Source organism: Xenia sp. Carnegie-2017, unplaced genomic scaffold (genome assembly GCF_021976095.1).
Source record: "Xenia sp. Carnegie-2017 unplaced genomic scaffold, XeniaSp_v1 HiC_scaffold_2, whole genome shotgun sequence".
Taxonomy (NCBI): Eukaryota; Metazoa; Cnidaria; class Anthozoa; order Malacalcyonacea; family Xeniidae; genus Xenia; species Xenia sp. Carnegie-2017.
The window spans coordinates 4,548,542-4,561,071 of NW_025813482.1; the positions used below are offsets into that span (position 1 = coordinate 4,548,542).

The 12,530-nt window shown below is 34.4% G+C and overlaps 1 protein-coding gene across 1 annotated transcript; it reads left to right on the top strand.

Moving 5' to 3' along the window:
• Positions 1-9,001: 9,001 nt before the first annotated feature.
• Positions 9,002-11,906, top strand: LOC124440193 (protein Wnt-3a-like). The gene is made up of 4 exons (XM_046990524.1): positions 9,002-9,298; positions 10,012-10,286; positions 10,728-10,984; positions 11,428-11,906. The coding sequence occupies exons 1-4, from the start codon at positions 9,252-9,254 to the stop codon at positions 11,830-11,832; spliced, it is 984 nt and encodes a 327-aa protein (XP_046846480.1). The 5' UTR covers positions 9,002-9,251; the 3' UTR covers positions 11,833-11,906.
• Positions 11,907-12,530: the final 624 nt, after the last annotated feature.

The following is a 12,530-nucleotide window of genomic DNA, read 5'->3' on the forward strand; positions in this document are numbered from 1 at the left end:
TTGAAAGTTTCTTTATAATTTGTGAATTTTAGTATGTAAGCGTGTAAATAAAAAAATACGCAAAACTATCTGACACGTCCAACACTTGACTCTTGATTTCAATCTCTTTAATAATCTGATTCATCACTGTCATACTCATTACAAGGACGACCTAAATCCTGACATTGTTGACAAAGACTTGATTCATGACGCCTATTTTGACATTTCCTAGGTCTTTTGCCTTCACGAGAATAATCAGAAACTATCTTTTTCTCTCGTTGTTTTACTGGCCAACAGTCTTCTCGGCAATCTTTGCATTTCTGATACTTCCCAACATAACTTTTGCTACTTGACCAAAAACGGTCACAATTAGCACAATAATACTCACCAAAGCAAGGCTGTGGACCCTCATATCTTTTATATGTGATAACAAGCGAGCCTTTGTTTACTAATGCAAAGTTTAATTTTCTTTCTTCAAGGAACTTTTCAACTTTGGGTCGAATATTTTGCTTGTTTGGTATCTTTCCATGTCGACCAGCGCCAACAATGATCTCTAACCAAGGAGTTTTACTTTGCATTGCCTCCTCAACATTATATTTGTCTATGTACTCTTCCAGTTTACGAATAGCTTCATCACTTTCTTTTCTACACTCTTTTATAATGGTTTCCACATCTTTTCTATCATCACTGCTGGGCATTTGATTTTCATACGACATTTCAATGATACTGTTAGGTATCGATCCTATGTTAAATTTTTGTCTCAAAATCATTTTTTCCCGACCTCTTTTCCTGCAGAAAATATTGTATCTTTGAAGAATAGCAACGACAACATCGCGGTTTAAATGTGCGATCATCAAATTCAATCTCAGTTGTTCCAGTGCTTCTTCATCAGCAACAAGAAGACCATGAAGATCAACTTCACACTTCAATCGACAAATGTTGAAAAATGTAAATATTTTGTCACACGCAGCTCGATTATATTGATTCATTAATGCACCAAAGAAATCTTTAAAATACATACACAGAGCATGGCTTGGAGATTTCGGAGTCAACAATATGATGTCATTGATAGTATTCAACCTGTTCTTCCAAATCATTCGAATTTTGGCAATTTCAGATGCTTTTCGTCTGTAATACAAACCACAAAGAAGATAACCCACTAACTTCTTTGAACTTCTCAGTAATTCTCTCTTTGCATTTGGAAGATGTATAATAACGCCATCTGAAAATTGCTCAATCTCCAAACGATCGTTTATTTGTAACACTCTTTTGATATTGTTTATATACGCGAAGTCCTTCATCCCGTTTGAAGTCATAATATCGTGTTTTGTGATATTTCTACAAACAAGTTTGTAGTTCTTTCCATTATGCAATTGAAGTTTACAATCATCTTCATCATATGCCACAAAACGCCCTTCGTCTTTGCCATTTGTCAAAGGTATAGCAAATTCGTCGTTGTCATCAAGAAAAACTTCTTCTGCCAGCTCGTGTTCGTCATCTTCAAGTTTATCAATTTCCTCCAATTCCTCTTGAGTAAACTTGTATTTTTGTGCAACATTCACGTAGTCACCATTTATGTGAAGCTGAAAATTACTTAACAAAGGTCGTTCTCCTGTCACTCTAATATCATAGCATAGCTGATACATTTCATCGTCTGAGACTTTACACACTTCCAATATTTTACCATTGTTGCTAGAAGAGAAACATTCATGTAGGCGAAAAGATGCATTCGAATTCATTGGTACTTCAACACCAAATACATCAAAAAGATGAAGTCGATAAGTAAATTCCTTTGATGTCAGATCAATTTTATGGATGGTCATTTCTGACAACGATGTTGAGCATGGGTTAAATGATACAATGAAGTCCTTTGTAAGAACGTGACTGTCGTTAATGTTTAAGATGATAGAAATCTTTCCTGTTACATCACATTTAATGTTGAAGTATAAATGTTTCAGAGCTTTGACATTACCAAAATAAACTTGTCGTGAATCGCTTCTTACTTGAGCCTTTTTTATATTAATTTCTGCGTTGTACTGGTCATGAACGACAACATGACATTCAGTCCTTTGGTTGTGGTATAGAATGTTATCTTCTGCTCTAAAATGCCTATCCTTAGGGGGATTTGTCAATCTTAAACTAAAAGTTTTCAAGTGATAAGTCACAATTTTACGAGGCAATACTGTGTAGCAAGTATTATTCTGAGAATATTCAAACTCTGCAGCTCTTCGTCTTTGTTCTTTTCGATCAACAATAGTGCTGGAGGCTCTACCGTTATCATTGTCATATGAATTCGCCTTTTCATTTCTTTTAAAATCACTCACCAAATTTGGTTTGAAAACAGTTTGCGGTTTTTCATTCGGTTTTGATTTAGCCTGAGAAGCATAACTTGGAGCTCTTGTTACATTGTAGTTGATATCATTTGCTGTACGTTTTAACGTTGTCGATTGTTGACAATCAATAGCAGGTGAATGAGGAGATAAATGTTCAATTTGAACTGTTTGATGACGTGGAAGCAAGCTTTCATATTCACAATCTTCAGTCTTTGCCACAAAAGGTGTGCGGTTTGAATAAGTCGCAATTCTGCGTCTGGCATATATACGACGAATACAATCAAATAAACACATGTTCTAATTCGATTACCAGCTACAACTACAAAAAAAAGCTTCATGTAATTCTGATATGCTTCGATGATTGTGAAAGTTTGCTATATGGCTAAGGTATTTGGTATGTCTCCACACAGCGCTTTCTTCCGCTCAGCAGGACTATGCAAATTATTGGGTCCATAAAACTGGACAAAAATACGTATCTTTGTTGGCTGTAGAACTGGCAGACAAACAAATGGAACACAAGAACAAACTAAATGCTTAACTAGATCTTATGCCAGCTGGTGTTGAAGGTATTGAAATTAATAAACCCCACAGTAGACCTTTTATTGTTTTACAGTTTACAGACTACCTGACACACCATTTGAGTTTTTCAATCATTTTGAAGATCTCTTACAAAAAATTGACAATGAATACAAAAAATTTTATTTTCTGGGAGACTTAAACTCTGTGACCTTTCTAAAGGCTCTTTTCCACTCATAGCAAAACGTACTTGCAAGCTCGCTGCGAGTGCCTGCGAGTTACTCGCAGCGAGCTTACCATGATCTGAAGCATAGTTAAATTATATGAACAAAATTTTTTGATCGCGCGAACCGACTCACAAGCTTGCATCGAGAGCACTTTGGTATTAGTGAAAAAGAGCCTTAAGTTAAATAGTGATCACCAAACAAAGAAACTAACATCACTGCTTAAGTTTACCAATTATCTCAACGAATAAATGAACCAACTAGAATGACCAAGTCATGCTCCACACTAATTGATCATTTAATAAAAAATCAACTAAATAAAATCTCAAGTAGAGGTGTTATTCACACAGGAATGAGCGATCACAGCCTTATTTACGCTATATAATATGCGTATCCATGTTTCAATTATCGTTGCAAAGTTTGGACTGTTTTGGGGGAAAATCAGTCTAAACGTTTACAAAAACTTCAAAATACAGAAACACGTTTAATAGCAAATTTGCCGAATGAATGTAGTCAAGAAACTGCCTTAAATGCTTTAGATTTGAAACCTTTAAAATAGCAGTGGTTTAATAGGAAAGCATAAATGCAGTTCAAAAGTCAAAACCCTAAATAACACTAGGCCAAATTGCCTACGAGGCTTATTTACTTTCAAAAATGAACTTTTAAACTATAATCTTCGTGGGATCCACAACTTAGTTCATTTGCCTATACCACGTACTATAATGATATGAAAAAAAGTATGATGGAACTGCCCTATGGAGGTCTTTGCCTTGAGAGAGTGTAAAGCGTGTTTCTCTTTTGAAAAAAAAATTGTTACTCATCGGTTGTAAATATTGTATTATGTTTTTAAATATCTCATCTTCAAGTTTTGCATGTCAATCTTTTATAGTATTGTATAAATCATCTTATATTTCAGTTACGTTTGCACTTATGGCTACACTTACAATTTCTGTATTTTATATTTTACACGCCTATCGTCAGTATCGTGGAAACAAGCTTTTGCTGACGAAACCAGCTTAGGTAAATAAAGTTATTTATCTATCTATTTATCTATCATAAAATTAAACAAAACGTAGCACTAAAAACAATTTAAATAAAACTCAATTACATTCGCATTAGCACACTTTTTAGAACATAAAAAGACGGTTGATAAAAGCGGCAAAAGAAAAAAGCTTCTAAATAAGATATAACTGCTTTAAATTTGTTAAGGTGTCTAGAAAAATAAGAAAAATGCCTGTGATATAGTTGTTTACAAGCTACGGTCTTGAAAATTCCAAGATTTATCATGAAAAGTTTGCAAACTAAATTCAGATTCATTCTATCTTCCGAAAGCGCACAAATAAAAATCATCAAATAGAAGGGTCAGCACTTTCTTCCAAGTCTACATATCATAAACCCTTGCACGATCAATGAGTCTAAAACCACACATGTATTGAGTATTTTTTAGATTATTCTAGATGTTCAGTTCTCTTTCCCGGATAACCTACTCTAAGCTACTTGCAAATGTCCTCCAAGACCTCTGGTCAGCTTCCTCAGACATATCAATCATGCATTTACTTCTCACATACAGTATCAATTTAAAAACATATATTTTCTAACCGTCTCTATTTGATTCTCCCAGTCATTCACTGTCTCTCCCATCTGTAATGTTTCTTCAACAAATTTCAGCATCAAAAACGCCATGATTCTATAATCTTTTTCAAAATCGAGAACACTATAATCAGTCTTCCAACATTTTTTTCTTATGAAACGCTTATAACATCGTCAGCTTCTTCCGTGTCTTCAAATCTAATTCCTTCAACTCTTTATTAATCCAATGCAAAATCTAAGTCATATATGTTATTTCTCCTTTATACTTTGCATGAATTGCATGTCCTTCATCAATAGCCCTCAATGTAAGTAACAATTTGCTACCAGTTTTATCCTTTATGTTCCACTTCATTTACATAATAACCGCCCCTTTTATAAGACCAGTTGTGTTCATTTGTATAGAGCTTATCCATTGCCTATGTTTCTTGTATAATAATTTTTTTACAATTAATTTTTGCCGCCGCCGTCTTAGCACCAGCACTGTTTATTTATATAATCATAGGGGTCTAAAACAATAAACAAAGAATAAGGAATCTCCCTGGAAATTTCGCATTTAATTCTCTTTTTCCTCCAGAAACTTCCTATTTCATGTTAAGACTGATCTCCAGGCCTCAACGTTCATCCATAATACAACAAATTATCATGATCAATACCATCTCCAATATTTTCACAATCGTTTTTTGCTGTCCATATCTGATATCATTTCCACATTGTTTGATTCGTTCAGTCAACGACTCATATTTGCTTCACTTGATCGTTTCATGTATTACCTTTGCTTGTCTTAAAAGTTGCAAAATGCTGTTCGTCTTCAAACGTGAATGCCAATGTCGTAAGCTTGCATATCAAAGGCATCAACCCTCTCTTTTCTCTTTTTTTTGGATCAACTCTCTTTTTTCTTTCGCCATTCATTCAGCCCATGCAATGATTTTCAAATGAAACCGAGACGAGCATACACCTTATTAATCCATCTTTTAAACACAAGTTTTTCGAACTCCGTCTTCCACACTTATTATGCACAATGTAAGCTCGTGTTGTTTTCCCCTTTTGCAATTTTAGACCGGTAACGGCCGTACATATGCTTAAAATGAGGAAAATGTTGATCGGTATTACAGCACATGAAACATATCATTTGAAGAAAATAAAGAAAATATGTTCCAAAGAAAGAAATCGAAGGACAACGATCAGATGCATTTATTGATTAAATGATGTTGAAAAATTTGCAAACATAATAGACAGAGTTAGCCCCAGGATACATTGATCTCAATTATTTTAAAAGCCTATAAATTCGCTCTGTATTCTTGGTTTACAAGCTACGTCACAGCTGTCATGTTTGATGATTTTAACAAAGAATTTTCCATCTTCCTTATTTACAATGCAAATTTCATCCAACATGGCGAGTATTCCATTGTTCTCTTACTCCCAAGGGGATGGTTGCAACCCACCAATTGATTGAAAAATTAAGTATGCAAGAATATGAATGAATGCATAAATGACGAGTAATTTCAACGAAATAGTGTTTGAAAACAACGACCACAAAATAATCAGTGATTTGGAAGTTGAACGTTCGCTTTGGCATTAGTCAATTTAATTTATTGTGCCATGTTTTAACCCATCTCTTCCATTAGGTCCATTTCAAACGCCAAACTTTGCAAGAGCCGAATGCATTTAAAACAAAAGAAATCGAGAAATTTTATGACATTTTCTATTGCGTTTAGCGCATGTAATTTTGTAGATGTAGATCGTCCAGGCTGGTATAGTCCTGAGAAGGACTGTTTTGGTGTTGTTGACTGACGTTTCGACAACCTTAGCGGTAGTCATCTTCAGAGTCATCTTCAGACTCTGCAATTTGTTGTCGACAGCTGCAATTTTACACGTTTGTTGAGGCCCTATTGGCGCAGCAATTTTACATGCGCTTCTCAGTAAAAAAATCTCATTCCAAGAATGGTTATGATTTGAGATAGTTTTAGCTAATGTAAGATATGAGCCGTTTGAAGTCCAACAATAGATAATTCAGGATAAATTTTGGCAAATTAGTCTAGCGCGATGATGAATTTGTCGACGCTCATTTGCCCCGATAGCTTGAACACCCAATATACTTAGTCGTATTTTAAAACCATATGTATGCAACTTTTCGTACATGCGATAGACTTATTAACTATCACTTTGGAGAATGCCATAGATTAAATTTTCAAATTCTTATTCAGTATAATGAAAATAAATATCTTTACCTTAATGCTGATTGAAGTTTATGTTTTCCTTTAACAATTTTGCTTTACATTACTCGACCGACATATAAAGTAAAACTTGCGCGTTTCTTTTGATTTCAACTTTATACCAACTTTACCTCTTGATAATATTATGGTTTTTATCAGTGCTTAGCTGGATAGGAGCTGCATTCTGCACAGATTTGCTATTTTGTCTAGTTCGTTTCTCTTTGCTTGTTCTTCATAGTGATGTGCTCGCATTCATTCATCGTCAATATCACTTTGTTTTTTTTATTTTCAAACAAAATCATGGAATTTATTCGCAAAAACTTTCGTTCACGAAAGCCGACTGAATGCAGATCATTTGGTTATTTGATAGACAGGCAAGCAAGGCATTTTATTGGTATTATTTTCATTTTTACGAGATCGAATGTCTTTGGAGCATGGTTACTGCTTGCTCAAGTGGTGTAGTCTGGTAATAATTTATTCATCTTCGGCTGCAATGGTAGTCCAACCTCAACCAGAGTTCTAGCTATGCAAATTCCCGAAGCAACCCAACAAAATAAAAGAAATTTCATGCGTCTGATTTGCAATGAACAATAGCCCCAATTGCATGTTATTATTGTTTTCAATTTTTCACAGTTCTTTTGAAATTAATTATGGTGAATATGCAAATTTTAAACGTTGGCTGGATGTTACCATGGTAATCAGAACTCAGGAGCGTGTCATGCTGAAGCTAAGCAAACCTTCACTATCATCTTTCTATTTTCTATAAATTTATCATTTAGATATGCCATTTACGTGGTAGCTATGCTATAAGAGGCACGCCATTATTTATGTTTTTCATCAGATCTACATATTTACAAGAAATTTTAAAATTAAAGATAAATATAAATATAATTCAAAACGGAATCCAGATGCCCAAATTGTTTTTTCGAAGCCAAAGAAAAAAAATATCAAACTAACAACCCTGCTACACACAATATCAACATAAATTATAAAATGATTAACACTCAGAACATTTTAATTTACACTCAGTAAAGTTCTTTTATGAAGACAAAAGTAAAGTGAAAAAATTCTCAAAGTGACCATATGTTTGTTAAAAAGCATGATCTTGTTTGTTGTAACATTATGTACTGGTGCAGAGTCGTAGCCAGCCCATATATTTATTATGTCATGTAAATTTCTCAAAATTAGTATTTTTCATTTCCTTAGAAATTTATTGCTCTTACAGTGAGTGAAAATCAAAGTTTACATAGCATGAACAAACTGCGCGCATGGCTACGCCACTGGTTTTGTGTATTTCATAATTTCATATGCCTGTATATTAGTTGTGTCTCCCACGGATCGCATCATTAGGTTTGTATACAGTTTATCGAGATTTCACGAGAAAGCCTGGTTTCTACAACCAAAATATGAAGCCTATGCCTGTATTTTACATTCATGTAGACCTCGATTTGAAACATTTTGAAATAAAATCTTATTAGGAACACTGGCTGTTGTTATCGTGCGTTATAAGATATATGCGTCACACAGAAATTAGGTGGAGTAGGACTAATATTTGTTTTCCATACTGTGGTAAACGGAGAATTTGTGTGAATTAAAAAAATCGAAAACTATCAAGAGCTCACTACAACACACACGAGTCAATATAAAGGCTCTTCGAAAATTTACGAATCCATGCAATCAAACATCAGAAGTTAACTTGTCAACTCAAAAAAATGTTTGAAACATTGGTAGGACACAAACGGCTATAAACGCCAGCAAAAATGAAGAAGTAGAGATAGAAAATGGAAATGTTCACAAAACAGTGGTTACATAAACATGTGCCCACTGCACTGCTTTTGATGAAATATTTTCTTGTAGTTTTAATCTTCGTTTGTAAAGCTTGATTGCAAAGCACGCTTTTGACTTTGAGCCTTGAGGGAGTTATCGAATTAAGCACAACTGAGTGAATAAAAAATGACTATGACCAAAGAAATTATACGGCGCAAATTTTAGGGAAGACTCCCTTGTCAAAGTATAATAATTGCTTTAACTGAAAATTTTGTTTTTAAAGAATTTACTTTTCTTGCTTATTCTGACCGACATTTGCCAACGTTCACATCTCTGATAATTTATTCTGAAAAATTGAATGACATGTTGACATGTTGTACAGTGAAGTAATTGATGAGAAGGTCACAGTCGAGTCGGTGCACATGGTAAGTAAGTAGACAGCTCTTTAGTTAGGTACTATTATTAAGTTAGAGTACAATAACTACTTTTTATTGCTTTCTTTTGCGTTTCTGTAGTCATTAATTGACAGTTTTTTGATCACGACCAGCAAAAATTTGCTTTTCTTACAGAAGAAGAAATAATTTCGTTATAGTCCTGCGGAGCCATTTTACAGCAGATTAAATTTGAAAATGGACATAATGGGAAAACATTTGATGCTTTTGATGATTATACTGAGGTATGTATGGTTTAAGTCACAGAAAAACGCACAACTCGTTTCCTTGGCACACTGTATAAATATAATCATAAACAAACATGTTTGTTATACTCCACGTGGAAAGCAAATAACATGTTTAGTAACAATCGATTTCAACAACATGCATGACGAGTTCTAGAAATAGTATTTTAAGTCAGCTTTAAGAAGAGTATGTAAGGCTACTAGTAAGACTGTAATACACTCTTGTTTGATAATCTCGTTGATTCTCTGCAAGGAAAATGGTTCCATGACTTATGCACATGCAGGCAGATTCACCGCGTCAGAAATTTTAGCCGCTACCCAGCCGGAGTAAATTCTTGAAACACAGTCTTTTCTGTTAAACCAAATATAGCGTAATTTTCTTTGTACTAAAATGTTTTGCCTCAATCTCTCAATTTTGAGAAAAACAAAACAACTACTCACTTCAAAGGTCGCACTTTCCACGCCGCGAAATCAGATGTCTATCAAAAAGACATGCCCGTCAACTGTATTGCTTTTCGTGAAACATTATAGCTAACTAGGTTCTTGACTTCTTGCCGTTTTTGGCTTTAGATTTGCCCGCACAAAAAAATTGTGCAAGAGAATTTGTTAAGGAGAAACAACTTTCGTCAATAAAATAAGTTAATAAGCTTTTTCGATTACACAAGCCGAAAAACTTTCATCACACAATTTAATTGAATCCTTTGTTTTTCTAGTTTTGTTGAAGTCTTCAGTTATGAAGCGAAAACGACAAGTAACTATGAAAATTTTCGATCGCCCTATGCAAAGAGAAGATATTGTAGAAACATGAGCTGGATGAACAAATATCAGAGATCGTATTGCTATCGTTTTCCCGAAATGATTGATGTTATCAAAGAAGGTGTGAACACGGCCTTAAGTAAATGTAGAGAAAGGTTTATCAACCGCAAGTGGAACTGCTCTCCTTTGAATTGGGTACAAGTCTTGAGTGATGAAAGATTGCTGAGAAAAGGTAGTTCTCTACTAACTTCAACTAGTGATATAGCGAGCCACTTTTTATTTCATGTTTTGCAAATATTTCTGTGTGTATGAAAGCAACAGGTTTCTCAAAAAAGTGAATAATTGAATGGATGTTTGAAAAACATAAAAAAACTACTAAAATTTGTACGCTTGATAGGTTTCAGAACCGTAAGTATTTTTGAAGCAGATATCTGCTTATGTGCAAATCACTAGCAAAACAGTGTTTTCAGTCAAATCGTCTCAATAGTTAGCACACTGCATGGTGCACAAAAGAAAGAAACCTACTTTACATTTTCATAGTAACGACGACTAGTGATCAGATGTTAATACTTTGTTTGGAGTAATCTTTGTGATAAAGAATCATATTACTTGTATTTCTGATAAAAAAAAATTAAAAATATTCTTACCGTTCATCCACATCCAACATATTTAGCTTCGGCAGAAACAGCGTACGTTCACGCATTGACTGCAGCCAGTGTCATGATAAGTATTGCATTTGGCTGTAAGGATAAGCCAACTACCTATTGTGGCTGCGGGATGGTGGAGCAGAGTGGTGATCCAGGAATATTGGAAGGTTGTTCACCCAACGTCAAATTCGGAGAATTTCTCGCGAAAGGCTTCATGGGACCGAATAAAGCGAGATCTCACAAGAAAAAAGCGAAGCAACATAATCAAATGATTGGTTTCGAGGTAAAAAGTAGTTGTTAAATTAATTTTGATGAACTAAAGTAGCCTGACTTGTTCCACTTAAACTTCTTCAAAAAAATATTTCTATGATATTGTATTATACTGAATGTGCTACACAGAATGTATTTTCACTCTTAGTTTGAAATAATGCCATCATACTCTTATATTTCCTATGTTCTTAGTTTTTTGTATGATCAAAAAAAATTGACCAGTTTTCATTTTCCTACTTATATTTCACCATGCTTGGATTTAGTTCAGGCAAGGTTGCCTTTAATTTTTCTGGCTCAGGTAACTGCGTGTATAAGAATGAACGATATTTTCTCAGAAATTTAGTACAGAGTATTCACTTTCTGTTTCCAGTTTTTTGTACTAACGTTAAAAGAAACGTGTAGTTCTTTCAAAAGACTCATTTTAATATCATTTTGCCATTTATACGCCTTTTTTAGCTCGTGGAAAGAAGCGTGTTTCGACAATGCCAATGTGTTTCACCCTTGATGAAAATCTGCTATCAAAAAGTATGTATTTGGCGTCTCCCATTCAACCTGGAGAAAATCGAAGAGGAAATTTGGAATCTTTATCTAAACCCAACGCGAACACGCTGGAACAGAACGAGCAAAGAATTGTATCCAAAAATCAAAATGTCTTCGCGTACAAAAAAGAGAGTGCTTTCTGACGATAGAAAATCAAAGGAAAACTTGTATACTTCAAGCGATCGGAAAATTTTTGCAAACCAAATTACTCAAGGGGAATTATGGGAACGTCAGGTCGCACATGCAACAGCACTTCTCAAGGACCAGATAACTGCAACAAATTGTGCTGTGGCCGTTCCTTTGAGACAGAAGTGTCCGTAGTCAATGTGAAATGTAATTGCCGTTTTGTGTGGTGCTGTCGAGTCCACTGTCAGATGTGTAAAGAAGAGAGAACCATCGAAACTTGTCTTTAGTTGTTGATGTATATCACGCGTTACATATAGTTGGTGTTAAATTATTGAAACCTGAAAGACGGACGTTTTTTAGTTATAAAGTTGCGTGTTTTACATGTTGGTTAAAATGTTATATTTAAGTTTTCTTGTTTAGATCTCGATGTAATGTTTCGTATACAGTTTCATGAAAATAATACATTCTAAAGTTGTGTTTATTGTAAAGGCGTCATAGCTAAAGATCGTTCCATAAAATGGTTGCGTGTAGTGAGAATTTCATTAAATTAATTTGGACGTTTTGATAACTCCGAGTAGCTATTGTTCTTTACTTTTGTTATTGCTGGTATGCCGTTCAGCATCAAAAACAGTCTCTACTCAAGGGATACCTCATTGGCATTGGTGATATAACATTGTAATGTATCCATGGGATGGGACTCTGTTTACTAAGCTGGTACTAAGTACTCTTTCAGTTTTTATGATTTCATGAAATGATTGCATTCATCATTTTTCTCTTCCACTCTATTTAATAATGGTTCCTCCTCTATCATACATAACGAGTAAGTACAAAATCGCAATCATTTTTTATGCCGACTCAACTATTCGAAGGCAAGTTGATTTCCATGAAATTAT

Bases quoted from the DNA above. Each gene is read 5' to 3' on its own strand.
- LOC124440193 (XM_046990524.1), top strand. From the start codon at position 9,252: ATGGACATAATGGGAAAACATTTGATGCTTTTGATGATTATACTGAG. The intron at 9,299-10,011 runs GTATGTATGGTT...TTGTTTTTCTAG, and splicing joins CTTTTGATGATTATACTGAG to TTTTGTTGAAGTCTTCAGTT. The intron at 10,985-11,427 runs GTAAAAAGTAGT...CGCCTTTTTTAG, and splicing joins ATCAAATGATTGGTTTCGAG to CTCGTGGAAAGAAGCGTGTT.